This window comes from Saimiri boliviensis, chromosome 3, assembly GCF_048565385.1.
Source record: "Saimiri boliviensis isolate mSaiBol1 chromosome 3, mSaiBol1.pri, whole genome shotgun sequence".
NCBI lineage: Eukaryota > Metazoa > Chordata > Mammalia > Primates > Cebidae > Saimiri > Saimiri boliviensis.
The window spans coordinates 39,584,227-39,606,437 of record NC_133451.1 but is presented as its reverse complement, the minus strand read 5'-3'; the positions used below and the strand labels follow the sequence as shown (position 1 = coordinate 39,606,437).

Genomic DNA, 22,211 nt, shown 5'->3' with positions numbered 1-22,211 from the left:
TCTTAGATGAAAAATATTTGAATATACACTAAGCCTAGTAGACAAAAAAACACATTTTCTCATGGTCTGAGGTAGATGGAGGAGTTGTTTCGATTTGGAAATCAGTTATTGCAAGAGCCTTCTCCATAAGGCCAGACTTCAAGCCTTGAAGTATAATTATGTTTAGAAAATCATTTCATGATCAGCCAGGCACAGTGGCTCACGCCTGTAATCCTAACACTTTGGGAGGCCGAGGCAGGTGGATCACGAGGTCAGGAGTTCGAGACCAGCCTGACCAACCAAACCCCATCTCTATTTAAAAAATACAAAAAATTAGCCAGGCGTGATGGTATTCGCCTGTGATCCCAGCTACTCAGGAGGCTGAGGCAGGAGAATCACTTGGACCCGGGAGGTGGAAGATGCAGTGAGCTGAGATCATGCCACTGCACTCTACCCTGTGCAACAGAGCAAGACTCCATCTAAAAAAAAAAAAAAAAAAAAAAAAAAAGGAAAAGTATTTCATGATCAAGTATTAATTTGTGATGAGCCTTTTGTAGCAAAAAAAAAAAAAGTAACTTTTATGAATTATAGGAATTTATGTTAGATTGTTTAGGGCTGTTTTTTGTTAGGTTGAAGTCAGTCTGTGTTCCCTACTAACCCTCTCTCCCCATCATTCTCCTTTTTTCTTTTAAGTGAAAATATCTTGACCCCCAAGTTTTAGGACCCTTAGCCATGGGTATTCCCTAGTTTCCAGACAAATACAGTACCATCCCTCATTCCATCCCCACCTCCAGAAAACAGTTCTGTGTGGTTTATAGGGAGGAAAATGGTTACTATGGAATTAGGTATGCTAGTTATCAAATACTTGGAATTATATGGTTTGCTTTTAAAATTACCTTTAGGAAATAACGTCAGTGTCTGCTTCTAATAGTATTTAGTCATTTATTTGGTAAGTAATGAAAGCACCACCACTCTCCTGCCCTAGTCTTCAGGTGATAACCTAGACATGGGGGAGTGAGCCAACAGGTTGCCATTAGAGTTAACTTGTTCCCTAACCCATCCTGTGAATATCAATGCTAACAACAGTGTCTTGTGTTTTTTTTTTTTTCCTTTTCTTCTTTTTCTTTAAATCAATGTGCTTTTTTCCTATGTGAATAATTATATGTCTAGAAACAGCCATGGAGTGATTTTGCTGTTCTGAATGGGGGAAAGATTAATAGTGACATTTGGAAGGCAAGTATATTGTCAGATCTTAGATCATTTAATATTTTATCCTTTCTGCATGGCTGTGGCTGTATATTTTTCTTCTTCGTGAATATCATGCATTCTGCAGGGACACAGTGATTGGGCTTGCTAGGGGCATTCAGCTCACACTCCTGTTGCCTTTTTTTTGATGTCTCCCATTGTGAATGCCCAGGTTTCTTGTTGTTTTGTAAGAACAGGCATTTGCACCAGTCAGCATTCAACAGTCCTTGCATGCCTTTCTCTGCCTAAGCTCACATGCACTCTCTGCCTCTTGCTGGGAAGACTTTTCTCCCCTTTGATATTTGAGGCAATGAATGAACCCCTCCCACATTGTACATTAACGAGGCTCTATTTTCCTCTAGGATTTGCATGCAGCCACTGTTAACCCGGACCCCAGTTTAAAAGAGTTTGAAGGAGCAACCCTACGCTATGCATCTTTGAAACTCAGGTAGGACACTGGAAGGATGGATCTGGTGTCAGTGTGTGGCTTTGTGCAGACAGTTTGCAGTAGAATCCTAAGTCCACTTTTCTGTTTTTCTCCCTAGAAATGCCCCACACTCTGACGATGATGATTCTTGTAGTATCAACAGTGACCCAGAAGCCAAGGTTTGTAAGAGACATGCTTTCAGCCACCAGGTTATATTCTTACAGCCAAATAATGACTTTGGATAATGGCTCAGTTTTTATAAACCATTAGCCCAGAGCCATTTAATAAGTAATTATCCCTCAATTCTCTCTCTTTTCCAATCTCCCTGACACTTGAAGAAAATCCCATTCTAGGCTAAGTTAGGTTTGGGAGGATTTCTAGAACCATCAAGACTCTGCCTATATCTCACTACGTCAACTCTTTGCACAATGTAATAAGTTAAAATTATTGTTCAAATGGGTGGGCTTCGGAAGTCTTTAAAGATACAGCAGGTTCTGCCTTGCAGAGAGAGGAAGCTAAACAGGTAGGGTATGAGACTCCTCCCACTTATCTGCACCAGAGCAGCCTCTTATCTGTGCAAGGTGAAATCTCTTTGCTATTCCTGTCATAAACACAGATTGGAGACATAGGTTGTGTGATGGAAAGCTGGGGGCAGTGGGGGCAAACTTGTGTCCATTTTGTTTCTGGAATTCTAGTAGAGTGCTAACAGGGCCAGCTTTTTTGGGCATGTCACCAGTGCAGCTGCCCAAGGCCCCACAATGAGAAGGCCCCTGTGCGTGGGGATTAATGCTGCAAGGCTGCTGTCAGGAAATTCTTAATCTTTGAATTTGTATCTTATAAGTCAAGTCCAATAGCACCTGCATGAGAGGGCTGGGCTTTGTATTACACACAGTCCTGCCACCTCCCAGCATCCCTGGGCGGTTCTCAGCTTCTGGCCCCCCTGGCATCCGGGGCCTTGCCAGACCTCCGTATCTTACTCCCCACCTAGAGACTCCGACTGCCCTCTACCGCAGAAGAGACCTGGGTGTGAGCATGGGAGGGTTAGGGTCAAGTGTACTCACTGGGTATCTTGGGATGGGGCAGGTTCCACAGGTGACTCAGTGGGGGTGAGCCTCTTGCCTACCCCTAATCCAGGCACCTAGCATGCCCCAGCACTGATGTTGCAATACATTTATGGGTCACCCATCTGCTTCAGGTTGAGATCGTGAACCCATGGGAAGGGGGATTCCTGGCTTGACTTCCTCGCCCCTGATCCGTGCATGGTGCATCTGTCCAGCAGCTGATGGGAGTGAGGACCCAGAAGCTGATGGTCTGTGTGCGTGTACCGAAATATGGACAGGGCCCCGAGTGTCTGTAAGGGTTTGCACTTACTCTACAAGTATCCCCATGCCTGAGGGATTGTGACATTAAATAGCAATTTAAAAACACGTTAATGGCCAGACGTGGTGGTTCGTGCCTGTAATCCCAGCATTTTGGGAGGCCAAGGCAGGCGGATCACCTGAGCTCGGGTGTTCAACCCAGCCTGGCCAACATGGCGAAACCTCCATCTACTAAAAATATAAAAATTAGCCAGGCATGGTGGCACGCACCTGTAATCCCAGCTACTCGGGAGGCTGAAGCAGGAGAATCACTTGAACTCAGGAGGCAGAGGTTGCAGTGAGCCAAGATCACACCACTGCACTCCACCCTGGGTGACAGAGCGAGCCTCTATTCCGAACAAAACAAAACAAAATAATAAGCCAAGAGAAAGTACAGAGAAAAAAGGAAAAAGCTCAATGTTTTAGTATTTTTTATAGCATTTTCCCCCTGCTTTTTTTTTTTTTGATTTTTAACATATCCCCCTGCTTTTTGAACGGGGGTAGGGGCTTGCATTTTCATTTTGCATATTTTATTTTCATTTAAAAGTTACGCACCTGATCTTGTGGTACTAACAGCCATGGAATTCCACCATGTCCACTTCCCCTCCCCTTCATCCTCCTGTACCATGGACCGAGAAAGAGCGTTCCCGGATTCTTACTTGTTCTGAATCCCAAAGCAGATCTGTGTCTACAAATAACATCACAAATAGGTTTTCTTAGTAGCAGTTAAGAGGGGAACACCATACAGGTTCAAAACCTTGACTTCTCTGCCAGAAACTGCCATATTGCCAGTTCGTTCTGTATCTCAGGGATCCCAGTGAAATCTCTGCTGCTTCTAGTCAAGTCAGCTTCCTTTATGGTAGGGAACGTGGGTTATGAATAATTTGCTTTGCTACTTTGTGTTTTACAAGTTCTGTCAGCAAAGGCTGGAAGAAGAGCAGTATCTCTGTCCACCACTAAGGGTTTGGGCAGTGATACATGTGAAGCCAGGGTGTGAAATTGACCAGGGGGAAAGCGTGGAATGGAGATGGAATTGGTAATAGGAAAAGGAGCATTAGTTCAATTAAACCCAGGTTGGTGGGTCGGGTTTTCTCTCTTTTCCGCTTCTGGCTGTATTGGTTACTGAATTCTTTATCTGCCACCTTTTTATTGCCAGCGTATCTATTTCAATGCCTGTTATGGGTCTGTTGATGTTAATAAGGAAGCTCAGCTTTGTCGTAAGTTCCTAAAGTTGTGCTTTGTTCTAAACAACAAGAAAAAAATACATGCATTGTATTATTTATTATCTATGTCTTACTTTGTTCCATAAAAGATGTGAGAATACTTCTAAGAACAAATATTTTTCTAAAAAAAAAAGGCACAGAAAATATAAGAGAATGTTCAGTGCATCAGTCTGAGCTGGAACAACATAGAGAGGAAGGAAAGATCAGCCTGGGGAGAATAAAAAACCCTAGCTTTTCAGATCACAGGATTTGCACAGCTGCTAATATGGACCTGCAAGAGGGGTTTTCTTTGTGCCTCCTGGTCATTATTTAACCTGAGGATTTTTAGCATGAATGGAATGAATGCCTAGAAGCGCTCATCAGAATCTTAAAAGGAGTCTCGCAAGCTGGGTGCAGTGGCTAACACCTGTAATCCCAGCACTTTGAGATGCCAAGACCAGAAGATCGCTTGAGCCCAGGGGTTTAAGACCATCTTGGGCAACATAGTGAGACCTCGTCTCTGCAAAAAAATTAAAAAATTAGCCAGGTGTGGTGGCCTGTGCCTGTGGTCCCAGCTACCTGGGAGGCTGAGCTGGGAGGATCGCTTGAGCCTGGGAGGTAAAGGCTGCAGTGACCCATATCGTGCCACTGCAGTCCATGAGTTCAGAGGTGACTTTTATGAAGACACTTTCAAGGAGCTTCCATCCCCTGTTGTGGTCATTCCTGCTTGCCGGGGGCCAGAGCCAGCGCCTCAGGGACAAGTGGCAAGACCTAGGTTTTTTGGATGTTCGAGCACCTTTGTAGAATAAGATACTCACTTTATGTTCTTTCAGTCCACCAAGAACCAGGGAATCGGGTGGCCCCCTCCCCTGACAAAAACCCTGACTTGAAAAATAATACTTAATTGGATATACTACGGAATTCTAAATATAGTCTGTGAGGAATGATTACTTAAAAAGTTATTATAGAACATCTCTTCCTTACTTGCTACTTAAAACTTACATGCTGAAAAAAATAAAAATTATTTTTAGACTGTCAGGATGGGGACACTTCGAAATCCTCTTCAGCGACTACTCTGAGTCCGGGCATCTTGATCAGTTGTTCAATGAAACCTCTAAATAGCAGTGGCAACACAAAGTCACCACACGCATGCACACACTCCCCCAAAGAGCAAAGCCTTTTGCTAACTCTGAAAGTGTTTTTGAACCTGCCAAAATTTCTAATACAGAAAGCTTTTGTACTTAATAGCCACATATGTGTGTTTGTATATAATTCTGAGTTCCCTGTTTAACTTTTTGTTTTGAAATAATTATAGATTTTTAGAGAAATTGCAGAGACTAAGTTTCCATAGACCCCTTTAAGTAGTGTTCTCTAATATTAACTTCCTTATAATCATGGTACATCAGTCAAAACTAAGACATTAATATTGATATAAACTGTATTCACATTTTCTCATTTTTTCCACTATTGTCCTTTATCTGTTCCAAGACCGAGCCTGGGATACTACGTTGCGTGTAGTGAGCTCTTGAAAAATGACTTCAGGTGCTCCATTGTAGTCCTCAGCCTGCTTACTCTTAATTCAATTATAATATTCCATTTAATTAATAGCACTGCGATCTTTCTAGGCACCAGTAACCTAAGAGCAGTTTTCCCATTCTACAGAGCAGAGCTACAAATTCATAAAAATAGATGACTTTTTTTTTTTTAATTTAAATTACTGCTTTGGTATAGGTTGCTAAAACTGGTATTACTGGGGCAAAGGCTATCGGTTTTATCGCTTCTGTCATTTAAGGCAAAATTACTTTCCAGATATAGCAGCATATAATCCCATCAGTAATATCCTAGAGCCCTCTTCTTTGTCCACATCCCAGTTTGCTCTAGGCTTTGTCATTTTTATTTATTCATCTTAGTTTTAGTGCATGTGAGCTACTGCCCCCTGGTTTTAAAATTTCCCCTTATAAAATTATCATAGACACAGGACATTTCCTATGAAACTCTGTTTCTGTCCATTCCTGGCTATTTTTCCTCGTACTTTTCTATGCATTTTAAAAATAAGATTTTTATTCGGGAATAATTTTAGATTTATAGCAAAGTTGCAAAGATAGTGCAGAGTTCTCAGAGCCCCTTCTCCAGATCACCATCATGTTGGATCCTACGGAATCATAGTACATTTGTCAAAACTAAGAAATTAACAGTGATACAAAATTATTAATAAACACCATATTCTGATTTTACCAGTTTTTCTTCTAATGCCCTTTTCTGTTCCAGGATCTAATCTAGGATGCCATATTGCATTTCAGTCTCTATGCATTTTTACTTTTTTTATTTTTTGAGATGGAATCTCACTCTGTCACCTAGGCTGGAGTGCAATGGCACAATCTTGGCTCACTGCAACCTCCACCTTCTGGGTTCAAGCGACTCTCCTGCGTCAGCCTCCCGAGTAGCTGGGATTACAGGCTTGCACCACCATACCCAGCTAATGTTTGTATTTTAGTAGAAACAGGGTTTCACCATGTTGGCCAGGCTGGTCTCAAACTCCTGACCTCGAGTGACCCACCCTCTTAGGCCTCTCAATGCGCTGAGATTACAGGCATGGGCCACCATGCCCGGCCATATTTTAAAATTATTATTTATTACTATTATTTTTTTATTTTTGAGATGGAGTTTCACTCTTGTTGGCCAGGCTGAAGTGCAGTGGTGCAGTCTCTGCTCACTGCAACCTCCACCTCCTGGTTTAAGCGATTCTCCTGCCTCAGCCTGCCAAGTAGCTAGAATTACAGGCATGCGCCACCATGCCTAGCTGATTTTTTTTTTTTTTTACTTTAGTAGAGATGGGGTTTCATCATGTTGGTCAGGCTGGTCTTGAACTCCTGACCTTCTCCTGCCTCGGCTTCCCAAAGTGCTGGGATTACAGGCATGAGCAACCACGCCCAGTCCCTATGCATTTTTAAATTCAGAACTGTCTGCTACTGTAATCTTACATGTTTTCTTCAGTCATTTCTTTTTCTATTTTGTGCCACTTTCCCACGGGAAACTGTTTTAAAACTTTCTATATATCCAAGGCTTTTGTAGATGATTGTCTCTCATGCCTCATTTGTTAAGACTCCTTGGCACGTTTTAGGCAGCCAGGTAGCTTTTACTTCTCACTCCCCATCACCCCCTGTGCTCATCCTACTTTAATACCTTAAATTTGGAATTTAGCCCTTTTCCCGTGCCACATGACTGACCAAATTTTTGATTGGCATTCAAATAAAAATCAGTTACAATCAAATTGTAGAGAACTTAATGCTTTGAGAAATATATACTGCTTCCTTAGAGTTCTTTTCTGTCCTTTGTGTAACTCCGCTCAGACTTCTGTAAAGGAGATGTTCTGCCACCTGGTGGACAATGTTGAAAATTACATCTTTAAAGAAAAGGGGCCGGGCACGGTGGCTAAAGCTTAAGTAATCCCAGCACCTAGGGAGGTGGATCTCTTGAGCCCAGGAGTTCGAGACCAGCCTGGGCAACGTGGTGAAACCCTGTTTCTAAGAAGAAATGCAAAAATTAGCCTGGCGTGGTGGCATGTGCCTGTAGTCCAAGCTACCCAGGAGGCTGAGGTGGGACGGTCACCTGAGCCCAAGCAGGTTGAGGCTGCAGTGAGCCATGATCAGCCACTGCACTCCAGCCTGGGTGACAGAGTCAGACCCTGTCTCCAAAAAAAAGTATGGGGGAGGGCAACATTTCATCTGGAATCAGAATTTCTTTTGCTTTGAAGTAACATTAGAGCAGATCTAATGGGCCTTCTTTTAGAGGTGAAAAAGATGAGTCAGAGTTATTTGTGATAACTAGTTATTGGTGGAGATGGCATTTAAAGATGGGTCTTCTGAGCCTCTGACCACTCCATTCTGCTGTCTCTGTCTCAGTGTGTATAACAAGGCATTTTCGAGGTATTTGTGAGGTTTTTGGTACTGTTTTTAGAACACTGTTCTTTAAAATGCATAATAAAGAAAATGAGTAAGGAAGATTATGCTGCCCCAAGGATTAAATTCTCCGGGTTTCAGCATCCTCATCTTTAAAATGAGCGTGTCGTCAAATTAGAAGTTATTTCTGGTTCTGAGAAACTTTCAGATTTCAAGTGAAATGTAGTAGCCCTGATCTGTGGCATCTGGAGATGAAATAGCCTGACCTGTCTTTAAGTCTGGAGAAGGAAAGAAAGAGTGCCATGGACCAGGGCTGGCACCCCTTTCCAAAACACACAGTGTGTGTGTGCCCTCCCCTCTGCCAGGCACTTACATGCAATTTTCCTGTAGACATGAGGCATTATAGTTATGTTTCCATATTGTGGATAAGATACTGGCACTTAGAACAGGTTCGGTAATTTGTCACACAGCTAGTAACTGATGCAACAGGGACTCAAACAGAAATGGCATCTGACTCCAAAGGCCAGGGAAGTGTCATCCCCCCTCGTTCCCAGTTATTGCTTCTCTCAGCTTTAAGATCATTTTGGGGCCAGGCGTGGCAGATCACCTGCGCTCAGGAGTTCAAGAGCAGCCTGGCCAACCTGGTGAAACTCTGTACCTACTAAAGATATAAAAACTAGCCGGGAGTGGTGGCACGTGCCTGTAATCCCAGCTGCATGAAGAGGCTGAGGCAGGAGAATTGCTTGAGCCCAGGTGACAGAGGTTTCAGTGAGCCGAAATCATGCTACCGCACTCCAGCCTGGGCAACAGAGCGAGGCTCCATCTCAAAAAAAAAAAAAAAAATCATTTTGCAGACTAGGTATTTGGGGTTGGAGTAGCAGAGTTGTTGGAGGTAGGAATGGGTGAAGTAACTGGAAGGTCAGTGCCTGAGGACAGACTCCTCCTTCTTACCCTCATCTAGACTTGGGGTCCAGTCCTATGCGGTGCTTTTCACACTTTGCTGTACCTGTGGGCAAATTCTGATTCATTTACTCTGTGGTGGGACCTGAAATTGCATTTCAGTTAAGTGTGCCGGTAATACTGATACTGCCAGCCTACAGACAACACGGAGTAATAATGCTATACGGTTGGAAACCTGATGAAAACAAGGCACCAACTTTGTGCAGCTTCTGCAGGGAAGTAGACATAGTCTTTCTACGCAGTGTCTTCTAGTTCTGTCATGGCCATTTGCAGCCAATTCACAGCTGCTTGGGAACTTTTCTTATTGGCACTGGATTTTGTGAAAGCTTTGCATGCCTCCTTACTTTGCTCCAGATGGAGAGGAAGAGGAAGGAGATGAAACAAACCATCGGTTAGTAGGTTTGATGGAGCTTTCTGAACTGAATGGTGAATTAACATGAGATTCTAATATTCCTCTGTGAGCTTATCTGTGCCCTCTCTTGGTTCCTATTAGCATAGATTTTCATGAAGTAATTATATTAGCAGCTACTGACTAGATTAGCCCTAGTAGATAAACAGGAAGTAGTAGGGAGTACCTTTTCTCATTCAGATTTATTTTTGGTCTGTGTAGCAAATTCATTATCATTACTTAGCATTTATATGGGATTTTACAGCTGCATGTAGTTCTTATAATTGATTTTTATTCATGTGGTACAGGTTTCTTCTTTCAGAAATCCTGATCTGTGTGGGAAGTTTGGGTTTGATTTGCATTGTTGATTCATTCATTGAGTTACAGATGTTTATTGAATGCTAAGTGCGAAAGGAGCATACATAGTGTATGGTGTGGTTAAGAGCATGGACTCTGTCTGGACTCTGTCTGGACTCAGTCCTGGTTCAAAGCCAGGCTCTGCTGCTTACTAGCTGGATGACCTTGGGCAAGTTACCTGCCCTCTCTGTGCCTCAGTTTCCTCATCTACAAATTGAGGGTAATGATGGAGACTACCTCGCATGGCTGTTATAAACACTGAGTTGACATATTATAAACACTGTAAATATATGTATGTCAAGGGCTTGAACAGTCCCTAGCACATAGCATATAATAAGCATTCTTTATGCATTGACCATTATACTGTTCCTACTGCAAGAAGGAATGGATATGGCCCCTGCCTTCAGGCAATGGAGAAGAAACAAGCGAATTCAATGCACTGTGCCAGGAGCTGAGCTATTGAGTCATGAATGGAGGTTGTCCCAGGGGCATATTCCATGGCTGGGTGAAAGGGGTGGTTCGGGAAGTTTCCCAGAAGGAGATGACACCTAAGCTATTAAGTACACTTGAATTATCACTGGAGTTAGTGATTCTCTCTCCCCCTGCCACCATTCTTTTCAAAAAATGTAAGTACAGAAGCTTTGAAAATGATTTGATATGTAAATTTGTGTTCATTTTCAGCAAATGCTTTTAGGAACAGATCTGTTAAGATAAGGTCCATCTGTATTTGCCCAATACTGCAGATAACATTGTTTCTGTTATCTGTTCCTGCGTACTGTGCAGCAAACTGCAGCAAAACTTGGTAGCTTGAAACAATCATTTCTTTTGCTCAGGATTTAGTGGGTTCCAGAATCTGGGGAAGGTTTGGTGGTGCAGTTCCTGCCTGATCCACATGGGGGCAGCTGGGCCTGGAGGATCCTCTTCCAAGATGGCTTCTTCTCCACCCTGCCTCCCGGCACATCCTCTAGGGCCTCTCCACGTGGCTTGGGCTTTCCCACCCAATGAGACGCCCAAGCCACATGGAGAGGCCCTAGAGGACGTGCCAGGTGTCCAGCTTCTTACCTGGTGTCCAGCTTCCAAGAAGCAGGAAGGTGAAGCTACCAGCTAAGGAAAGGCTTTCTTGGCAATGGCGCCATGTCACTTCCACCATACTCTGTTGGTCAGAGTGGTCACAGTCCAGATCCAAGGAGTAAACAGACCTTTTGATAGGACAGTGGCAAGTTCACGTTACAAGGAGCACATAGGATGAGAGGTTTTACTGCAGCCATCTTTGGGAGGCACAATCCGTAAAACCTGTCATTCCCGTGTTTCATTCGTTCAAAATTAGTGCCTTCAGTACAGGGCAGAAAATATCAACATAGTTGAATCACAAAACCAAGGTCCAGAGCCAATGATGGACATATCAAGTCCTAGCCGAATGAGATTCAGCCTCTCATGCATGGCTTTTAGTTGGCATTCACAAAGAGAAAATAAGGATCATCTCATTCCAACCTTATGAAAAGCAGAAGGCGCATAGAGGCAAAGTGACCGCCCAAGCGTGCATAGCTGGTCGCGGCAGAGCAGGGCCTGAAGCCGGGCTCCCTGACCCTCGTCCAGCCTGGTTTTCCACTGCGTGGTACAGACACTCACTGCCACTGGCCTTGGCTGCTCATTTTGCCTCCTACCCCAGAGGACAACTTTTGTGTTTCTGTTTTCCTCCCTTTATTTGCCAACAGAGCCAAGCACAATGCCATGTTCCTGGCAGAAGCATGGCTTCCTTTCTCTTATTAACTCTTGGTCACTACACTTGCCTGAATGAGCAGTCGAGGAATTGGCAGCCGTGTGTGACCCCCGAGTTTTGAAGGGCGCTGTTGAAGCAAGATGCTTTGTTGTCTAACTCTTGGCAGCTGCACCCTCTGATGGGCAGATGCCTGGAACAGCTCATGAAGAAAAGGCAGACTTCCTTCTTCCCCGAAGCAATGAGGCAGGAAACAGGTGAGGAAATGGGCACCAGCCAGCAGCGGTGGCAGCAGCCACCATCCTGAGAGCGCCGGGGCGGCAGGTGCATGGACCTGGCCTGGTGGGTTCTTGGCAAACCCAAAATTCTTGGCAGAGAATTTTGGGCCATCAATAACCACAGAACTGAACAGCCTTGGGCAGGAGAGGCCATGGGACATCCATCCAGCAGGTCTGGGTGCTCCAGGAAGTACCAGCTGGTCGAGACCTGGGGGGTCCTGAAGCCGGCATTCCAAGGCCGTCTGGAAAAGAGCCAGCACATCTCAGAACTTGTTCTCTCAGGCCTGCTGCCTGAGAGCTTAACACCAGCTACTGGTATTTAGATAGTGATGAAAACATTTCTGCTGTATTTGCAGTTTAAAAATTGATGGAGAACTGATAGTGTCTTTCCCCTACAGGACAATTAGATTAATTCAGATGCTGGCCGAGTACAGCGGCTCACGCCTGTAATCTCAACACTTTGGGAGTGGATCCTTTGAACTCAGGAGTTCGAGACCAACCTGACCAACATAGTGAGACCCCGTCTCTACAAAAACAAACAAACTAACAAAAATTAGCTGGGTGTGATAGAACGTGCTTGTAGTCCCAGCTACTCAGAAGGCTGAGGTAGGAAGATCACTTGAGTCTGGGAGGCAGAGGTTGCAGAGAGCTGAGATCGTGCCACTGTACTCCAGCCTGGGTGACAGAGCCAGATCCTGTCTCAAAAAATAAACAAGTAAATAAATAACTCAGATGCCAAGCCATTTCTTGCTAAGCCACAATACTATCACCTCTAGGATTCCTATTTAAAATCTCATCGAAGTGTGAGGCCCGGTAGCTAAGCCACAAAGATCAGGGTCTGAATTCTCCCTCTGCTTCTGACTCTAGTGCTTATAAGAAAATCATGTCTGTAGTCCGCTTTCCACATTTTCAGACTCTTAAGCTAACACCAAGAGCGGCAGCTCCCAACAGCAATCTGCAGCAGATTCATCTGTTCATTCAGCGTGTGTGTATTCAACAGCTATTACATAGTGGGGTGGTAGGAGATTTATCAGACTGGGGAAGGAAACAAAATAAAATAATGCAGCAGAGACAATGCTAGTATCATTTAAGAATGATAATTACAATGCTGCTAGAATTAAAGAAGTAGCTTGCAACTGCACTGTGAGTTAGATTTCTGTTGCTTCATGATGAGGCAGTTCAGTTAGGTCAGCTCACTAAGCCCTAACACATAAATAATTTTACTCAGCCTTAGGAGACCGTCAGACAATATCACTTCATGAAAAGTGTATTTAGCTGTTGAATCCACACATTCCTAACCCAGATCTGTAGCCAGACATGCTTAGCTTCCCCTCCGTTGTTGGCACGGTTAGGATATGTGTCCCTTTATATCCATGATCGTCTCATTCTCTCAGCAGACATGCTGCTTAGGAAGGGGCAGATCGGTCTCCACTGGGGGCTCACTTTTCTGCTCTAGCCATGTTGCCAGTGGTCATATTGAAGTGCATGTGAGCCCTGTCTCTAGCAAAGAGAGAAAATTGTCCCACGTAAATGACACATGGAACCCAGAGCCAAAAGCATGTGATTTCTCAAAAAGGGCTTCTCCTGAGAGCCATGATTTTTTTCAGAGTTGCGTGACCTCAGATGAGATCACAATCTAGAGCTTATTTGTAGAAAGTACTTAAGTTTTTTTCTCCTCTTCAGTGCAATAGGCGAGTGTCGCTAAGTAAATAAAGCAAAATACTACATCAAGCTCATCTCTTCTGCTTCCCATAGTCTTATGCATCTCTGCCGTGTTTTGGTTGAGAGCTAGAAACAATGGAATGAATGGGAATCCAGTGTCTACCTTCATCATCTGGCAAGAGTAGAGGATGGATGGAGAAGGAAATAACATCTCTCCAGCTCCAGCCACGTGCTGCCCGCTCTCCATGCATCTGTCTGATTCTCAGAACCACCACACAGTGGAGGCGAAGTCATTATTCTCATTGTACAAATGAGGAAACTGGGATTCTGAGAACCTAAACAAGTTTCTTAAAATCACACATGTATTTTTAAATGGGCACAAATACACAAAGGTGGTGTGAGACCATTACGGACAAGCCCAGTTTTCTTTCAGTTTCGTCACCACCTCTGTAAATGCTACCATAAGCCTCACAGTGCTCTGTTCTCTCACAATCCCTGTGAAGGACTCCTATTCTTTTTTCTTTTTTATTTTTTTGAGACAGAGCCTCTGTCTGTTGCCCAGGCTGGAGTGCAGTGGCAGGATCTCGGCTCGCTGCCACTTCTGCCTCCCAGGTTCAGGCGATTCTCCTGCGTGAGCCTCCCGAGTAGCTGGGATTACAGGCAGTGCCACTACGCCTGGCTAATTTTTGTATTTTTAGTAGAGATGAGGTTTCACCATGTTGGTCAGGCCGGTCTCGAACTTCTGACCTTGTGATCCGCCTGCCTCAGCCTCCCAAAGTGCTGGGATTACAGACAGGCTCTTATTTTTAGTTGAGGGAGCTGAGGCACAGAGCATTCAGTGGCTTTATCACAGTCCGGCAGTTGGTAAATGGCATAGCTGAGATTTGAACACAGTCTGCTTCCAGACTGTCTGCATTTAGATTTCATTGCCGGGCTACCCTTCCTCTCATTGTAGGTCAGCCCATCCCTGGCCTTTTTTTAGACGGAGTTTTGCTGGTTTTGCCCAGGCTATAGTGCAATGGTGCAATCTGGGCTCACTGCAACCTCTGCCTTCCGGGTTCAAGTGATTCTCCTGCCCCAGCCTCCTGAGTAGCTGGGATTACAGGCACATGCCACACACACCTGTCTAATTTTTTATTTTTAGTAGAAACGGAGTTTCATCATGTTGGCCAGGTTGGTCAGCCGCCCAAAGTGCTGGGACTGCAGATGTGAGTCACCACGTCCGGCCCGGCCCTGGCCTTTAAAGCCTACATATGATTTGATCCCCTGATTCCCTGTAGGGCTGCTGTGTGAGGTTCTGTCCCGTAAGCTCAGGTTCACCTAAGGACACGTAACTGTTTTAAAGACGGAGAGGTAAGAGAAAATACAGTTTTGTGAATGTGTGTCATTTGTGTTTGTTTGTTTAATATTGTATTAGTCTGTTCTCACGCTGCTAACAAACACATACCTGAGGCAGGGTAATTTATAAAGAAAAAGACGGTTTATGGACTCACTGTTCCACATGGCTGCAGAGAGCTCACAATCATGGCAGAAGGCGAAAGTCGCATCTTACATGGTAGCAGGAAAGAGAGAGTGTGTGCAGGGAAACTTCCCTTTATAAAACCATTAGATCTCATGAGACTAAAGACCTACCCCCATGATTCAGTTACCTCCCACCAGGTCCTTCCCGTGACACGTGGGAATTATGGGAGCTACGATTCAATATGAGATTTGGATGGGAACACAACCAAACCATATTAATGACATACCCAAGCAGTTGACTCCCAATGAATGACAAAAGAGATAAAAACCAGCCAGAGAATCTTTGTCCCTAATACAGGGCTGTGGTCCGAGTGGAAAGATTATGAAGCAGGAGCAGCAATACCTGGGTTCTAGCCCCCTTCTGTCAGCGATGAGCTGTGTGGCTTTGAACAAGTTACTAAACTTCTCTGGACTTCACTTCTCTCATCTGTAAAATGGGATAATGCTATTGCCCAGTCTGGGAACCTCACAGTGTTGCTGTGAAGATGAAACCAGACATGTTGTAGAGATGCTTTTATAACCTACAGCCCGCTCTAAACATCAAATAGGATTTTTATCTTCCAAAACTATCCTCAAAATATTTTGATGTCTTGGTTCCCAACAGTCCTGCCCGTCAGGGGGAGTTAGCAGTTTGGGCGGCTGTGTGGACAAAGTCACTTGGAGGCAGTGTGGGGCCCAGCCGAGTCCCAGGCGTGTGCTGGCTCTGAGGCCACCCCCTCAATCTCTGAGCCTGGGAATCATGATGTTAGCAGTGCTTTCCAGTATGTCATAGCTTAAGTTAAGCAGCATAGATTCCTTTCTTTTTCCAGACCTTAGAAGAAATTTAAAGTGGGAAATACCTGGCGATATACTGGTTATTAAAGAAGACGCATTAAAATGTTGATAGCACCTGATTATGTGAGAAAGGTTGGAAGTTTTCATGTCACTTCCAGATAGGTGACCGTGAGGACATGTACAAAGAAGTTCCTGTATGTTAATAGGGGTGTTTGTCGCCTCATCTCATAGACAAAACAAGCCTTGAAACAGTTTTTCACTCGTTGAATTTAGTGAGTGTGTAGATGTTTTACTTACCATAGAATGAATTCTTCCCCTTTTCCGTTACTGTGGAGCACGTTTATGTAAAGCACTCGTCAGTTCCGACTTCCTTCGCGGTTCAGCCACGGTGGAAAGGATGCTTTTTGAGTTCATCTTACCAGCCTTCCTTTCACTGTACCCCAGGTTAAAGCCCAGCCTGCTCTCAGCCTCCAGAGGCCTGCTTGAAAAGACTTGGAATTTAGTAGTCACAAGGATTTTTTTTTTAAAAAATGTACTAGCTTTAAAACAAAACCAAAAAAACACACTTCAAGGCTCTATATAAATACAGAAATGGAAGTTGCGGCCAGGCATGGTGGCTTATGCCTGTAATCCTAGCACTCAGGGAGGTCACGGTGGGAGGATTGTGTGAGCCCAGGAGCTTGAGACCAGCCTGAACATGGTGAGACCCTGTATCTATTGAAAAAAAAAAAAAAAAAAGGAAGAAAGAAAAAGAAAGCTGCCCCCATTTTGCAGGAAAACGTAGCTCCTTTGCGTGCTCCTCGAGTTCCTCTGCCACTTCTCCCCCAGCGTTTGTGTTGATTTCGAGAGAGTGACAAGGACCGCCAAAAATGGGGATTGCCGCAGAATCTGGCCTGCTGCCGTTCACGGCATTAAAGCACTCTTGCTGTCCAAGAGACAGGCTGTGGGTAAATAGTGTAGAGCCTATAAAACATTTTCCCTCAAATCCTTTAACTTAAAAAGTTAATGTTGGGGAAAGAATTGACACAGATGGCTCAGAAGTTCCCCAGTGGTATTCAAGCGTGTGTTGGTGTGGCGTTACCTGCAAAGCACCTTCACATTCCTACGGAGTCGTTTGTGGGCCTCTCTCTTTGAAAGATGTCTATAGAGATGAGCTTGGCCAGTGCTCAGTAACTGGGTACCAGCCATGGTGATGATGTGCTAGTGGAAGCTAGTCCCTTTCCTACTAGATTAAGCTGCATAGATTATGATAGAGTGGTTTGGCCAGCACTGGGCTATATCACATTGTAAATAAGTGAAAATATTCAGAATATTGTGTTCAGTTTTATGTGCTAAAGTGTGAACTGCCATCGTCTCCTTCAAGATGTAAAGACTTTTCCCAAAGCAATGTGAAAAGTGGGAAGCTCTATTGCGTTGTTACGGAATAAGTTTCACGGAGATGCATTTTGCAAGTGGAATTATAACCTAGATACAGAATAAACCTAATGACTCTCTGGTCCAATCATCCCTGTTAAAACCAGAAGGTTCATAGGGAGAGTTAACTGATCACCCTTATTTTAAATCTTTGCCCTAGGGATAAAAAGCCCACAGCACCCTTGGGAGAGGATTCCTTGTTTTAACATCTCTTTTTCTTAAGAACTTCACCATTACTGTTCTCCAGATGCTCCTCATTGTTCCAGAACTTCCGCTTCCTTGATATTCTATGTAGAAGGGCAACTCTTGGTTGGCATTTTCCCAGCTCATTCAAATACTTTAAGATAACCCGTTCACTCTCTGATAAAATTGATCTTGACTCCCGGTACCTTTATAATTCACAGAACTCATGTTGCTTTAATTTTTGGAGATTTTTCTCTGGATAGTCTAAATGTTCTCATTAGATGAAAAAAAATTCATGGACAGATCTTAAGTACTGCTTATCTGCTTGGCACTTACCTGGGGATTGTGGGATATGAAAAAAAACCACATGGGGACCCTGACCTCGAGTGGCTTGTCAGGGAGGCTGTAGCAGGTGCGGGATGAGTACTGTGGATAGAGGATCCCACTGTCCACCCATCTCTGCTGCTTCCAGCCTGTGAGACCTTGGGCAAGTCACTTCCTTTTCTTTGATGGACCTCATCCATCAAGCCGAAGACAAGAAATCTTTGAGTTCAGGTGTAAAAGCCAGGTTCTGGGGATAGCTGGGGAGCTGGAATTCACTTAGAGATAGCAGAACATGAAGAGATGAGCTACCATCTGCAGTAGGAGTTCAGAAAAAGGGAAGATGAATTTGGGATCAATATACCTCTGCAGGGCCTCAAATCACTAGACCCAACCCAGGTCCATTCAGAAGACAGAGTCCCAGTTGTCCCACAGGTGGCAATAATGAGCCATAGTCAGCACAGCACAGGAGTTGCTGCCCTGACTTGACCCCGACTGAGAGCCCTGGCCACTCGCCTGAGGGAGCCTGCAGAAGTCTGCTGTGCAGCAGAGCCCAGGGACGCGGCATCCTGGCCTGTCGGCTGTGTAAGCTACATGATGCAAAGTCCTCCTCCCTTCCCTCTGACCTTCCCCACCGCAGTCTCCTCACCCAGCACTTCCCCCGTTCTCTGCATACTTCCTTCTGCGCCATCAGCATCTCAAGGCTTCGAGACGGGATCACATCTGCCGGGATCACATCTGCCGTCACTTCTCTTGGAATTTTGGGACATCGCCTCGCAAGGTCCTCTGAGTCCCTCCTTCTTGTTTTTGTGTGATCACCAGGGTCGGTCAGTCATGCTTGCCCTCGGAATAGTTTCTAGTTTCTGGAACTTCTGGTGGCCTTCAGTTTCTCCCTGCCTGTCTTTCCTAGTGTCCACACACAGACAGGGTGAGACATGATTGCACGGAGACACGGGTATGTTACCTACTTGGAATAAAATCCAACCACATACGTCTGCATGGGCCAGACTGTTTCATTCAAAGGGAGACACATCTTGCATTTTGAAAACCACAGCTCAGCCAATACTGAGGAAGAGTTGCCAATCTCCTTGTGAAGAGCGGGTGGGAAGTGACTATCTTAGGAACATGACACATGTTTCTGGAACAGGCTTGCCAGTGACAGCATCTGCTTTGTGCCTTCTTGTGAGCAGAAGCCACAAGGGGACCCTGCTTTCTATCTGTCTGTCTGTCTGTCTTCAGGTCTAGCCTGAGAGGTGTCTACTCCTCAGATACCTTCTCAGCTCTGGGGGTAGGTTTCTAGCCTTCATTCCAGTCTGTTGCTGACTGTGGTCTCCTTTTCCATATCTTAGTTCTGTGCACATACATGCCTCGCCTTAGGAATTCAGCATATCTAATATACAGCAAATTATTTAGAACAACTACTTAAAATGTTTTTTTCTTCTGCAATTGCCATGCCTATCTTGACAGAGCGTTTCTTTGTATTTACTTCGCCTTTGCATTACACACCGGGTGCTAGTCCGTCAGGGACCGTTTCCATGAGTGTTGGTTGGCCACCAAAGAAACTCTTTAAGACAGATTTCACTCACACAGGGCCCAGGACCCCACGGTGCCAACTCCACGCTCTCTCTCTCTCTCTCTCTCTCTTTTTTCAGAGCTAGCTGATTTTTTGTTTGGGACCAAAAAAAAAAAGCAATTGAATTGTTTTGCAGGTGGAGGCATGGGCAAGGAAGGTCCCCAGGCAGTGAACTCCCTGCGGGTGGGCTGAGGGCTAGGGCTGAGCCTTGGGTATGTCTCCTGTTCTCTGTGCTCCCCTGCACAGGGGCCACCCTCCCGAGCTCTGGGGTAACCTCAGGAGGGGCAGGCTGGGAGGGGCTGCCACAGCTGTTCACTTGGGCAGGATGTCAGAGGACTCGGATGCCAGCCTCTCATCATGGGTCTCAATCTTCTTCACAACCACAGCCTTGGTGGAGCTGGCGCAGCTGAAGGAGCTGGAACCCATACCAGACCCAAAGCTGGAGCCCAGGTTGTAGCTGAGGACAGGGCTTGTGAGGCCCCCACAGGTAGAGCTCAGACCACCTGCATAGCCGCTGGTAGTCTTAGTATGGATTCTCATGTTCTGCATCCCAGATTCCAGCCGGCTCTCCTCGCCCTCCAATAACTTGTGGTAGGTGGCGATCTCGATGTCCAGGGCAGCTGCCGTACCGTGTCCTACTTGGCTCGCTGTAGGGCGGCCTCCAGCTCCTGCTTGGCAGGAGCATCCTTAACAGCCAGCTCCCCATACTGCTCAGCATCTGCAATGGCAGCCTCCGGGGAAGCCCTCTGGCTTTTGAGGCCCTCAGTCTCAGCCTGGAGCCGGCTGATGTTCCAGTTGATCTCAGAGATCTCAGTCTTTGTAGGCCGCACGTCATCCCCATGCTTCCCAGCCTGCATCTGCAGCTCCTCATACTTGATCTGATATATGCTGTCCGCCTCAGCCCAGCTGCGGTTGGCGATCTCCTCGTACTGTGCCTTTGACCTCAGCAGTGATGCTGTTCATTCTCTTAAGGCAGAGCTTCCTTCTTGTTAGTGACAACTCTGGCTAATGCTCTCAGGACTTGGGTTTACTCATCTGTGAAATGAGGTGGCAGGGTTCCAGGGTCCCCAGAGCGCTCGTGTTCTGGGTCTCATGCCATGGTTAAATGCTTCTCCCCCAAGAGCACAGTGCAGAATCCCAGGAGTCAGCCAGGAGAGCTCAGACCTCGTAAATGCTCTCTCTGGGGTTGAGAACAGCCGTGTTTTTAATTGAGGTCTTTGTAGGTCTTTGCACATTATGAACTCATTGAGTTCGTTTCAGATACTTAGCGAAAAGTTGCAGACTTTTCATTTCTTGGTGACTGGTACAGTAAAACCATTCTTAGAAAGCAACCAGTGAAAAGTGAAATTAGCCCTGAAGATAATTATTGTTAACTTTTACTGAGTACCAGGTATTGTTCAAAGCCCAGCTTTGCAGGTATAAATTCATTTAACCCTCACTAGGATCAGGCTGTGAGCTCAGGGGCTGAGGATACTGCAGACCAAGCCCCTGCCTTTGTGTAATTGACATTCTAGGGTGTGGAGAGAGAAAAACACAAGTGGAATAAAAGTACGTCAGGTGACCAGGCACAGTGGCTCATGCCTGTAATCCCAGCACTTTGGGAGGCCGAGGCAGGCATATCACCGGGTCAGGAGATCGAGACCATCCTGGCCAACATGGTGAAACACTGTCTTTACTAAAAATACAAAAATTAGCCGGGCGTGGTGGTGCATGCCTGTAGACCCAGCTACTTGGGAGGCTGAGACAGGAGATCGCCTGAACCTGGGAGAGAGAGGATCGCACCACTACACTCCAGCCTGGCAACAGAGCAAGTCTCCAAAAAAAAGTGGGGGGAGGGGACGAGTGAGCACTGGGAGTTGTAGCAGCTTTAAGTAGTCAAGGAGGCCTCCCAGAAGTTGACACTGAGTAGGACATGAGAGAGGGAAGCAGGCAGGTTGGGAGGGTGAGGGGAGAGCCCCTGGTGATGGGTCCCTAGTGGATGAAGGATCGGCCTGGAGGCCACTGTGCCTTTAGCCAAAGGAATAACCAGTGGGGATAAGAGTCGGATAAAGTGTGTGAGAGATATTTCACAGTTGGCAATGTCCTGAGAGATTTTTTTAACCCAGACCCTTCTCCCTCCTCAACTGCTCCCTTCCCCATTTCACTTGTCAGATGACAAAAATGAGGTCTGAGTAAATCAGACAACATCCTGAAGGTTCTCATCAGTGCGGAACTAGGACAAACACCCAAGGACTCACGGCTTCTAGTGCCTGCCACTCACTATACCAAGATCTAGAAAGCTGAAGAATAATTAAGCACCTCCCCGCCCCACTACCCTACGCCCCTCCATTCTAGCTTTGCAAAGAACAGATAACTGCTGATTCTCCTCATTCGTGGCAATTGTGTTCTGGAAAGTCACCATCAAAACTGAATTAGTGAATATTGAGGCATTGCTCCTAGAGGAAATACAGAGTTAGGTCCTTGAAGGCCTCTGGTCACAGCATGTTCATCGCCTGATCGCTATCTAGCCTTATTTTGTGTATTTCCCCTTATGTATGTATGTATGTATCTATGTATCTATCTATCTATTTATTGAGATGGAGTCTCACTCTTATTGCCCAGGATGGAGTGCCATGGCACGATCTTGGCTCACTGCAAGTTCCGCCTCCTGGGTTTAAGCAATTTTCTTGCCTCAGCTTCCCTAGTAGCTAGGATTACAGGTGCCCACCACCATACCTGGCTAATTTTTGTATTTTTAGTAGAGGCAGGATTTTACCATGTTGGCCCGGCCGGTCTCAAACTCCTGACCTCGGGTGCTCCACCCACCTCGGCCTCCCACAGTGCTGGGATTGCAGCCATGAGCCACCATGCCCGGCCCCCTTATTTCATATATGTTATTGATTTGTTGACCTTCAACTCATGACCACCAGCACCATAAGTGACGCCTGAATGACTTACCTAACATATATGTTTCT

General features: G+C 45.4%; 1 protein-coding gene across 13 annotated transcripts in view; it reads left to right on the top strand.

Annotated features, from left to right (window-relative positions):
- The window catches only part of APBB2 (amyloid beta precursor protein binding family B member 2), a 410,561-nt gene that overhangs the window by 275,516 nt on the left and 112,834 nt on the right, over window positions 1-22,211 (top strand). For 10 of the 13 annotated variants that reach the window (XM_074396049.1, XM_074396050.1, XM_074396052.1 and 7 more), the window contains 3 exons: window positions 1,150-1,212; window positions 1,587-1,672; window positions 1,770-1,830. The exons of 1 other annotated variant lie outside the window; for it this stretch is intronic. In XM_074396049.1, coding sequence (XP_074252150.1) covers window positions 1,150-1,212; window positions 1,587-1,672; window positions 1,770-1,830 — 210 coding nt within the window. The remainder of the gene's footprint in view (window positions 1-1,149; window positions 1,213-1,586; window positions 1,673-1,769; window positions 1,831-22,211) is intronic. 2 more of the 13 variants (XM_074396055.1, XM_074396054.1) reach the window with 1 other exon arrangement.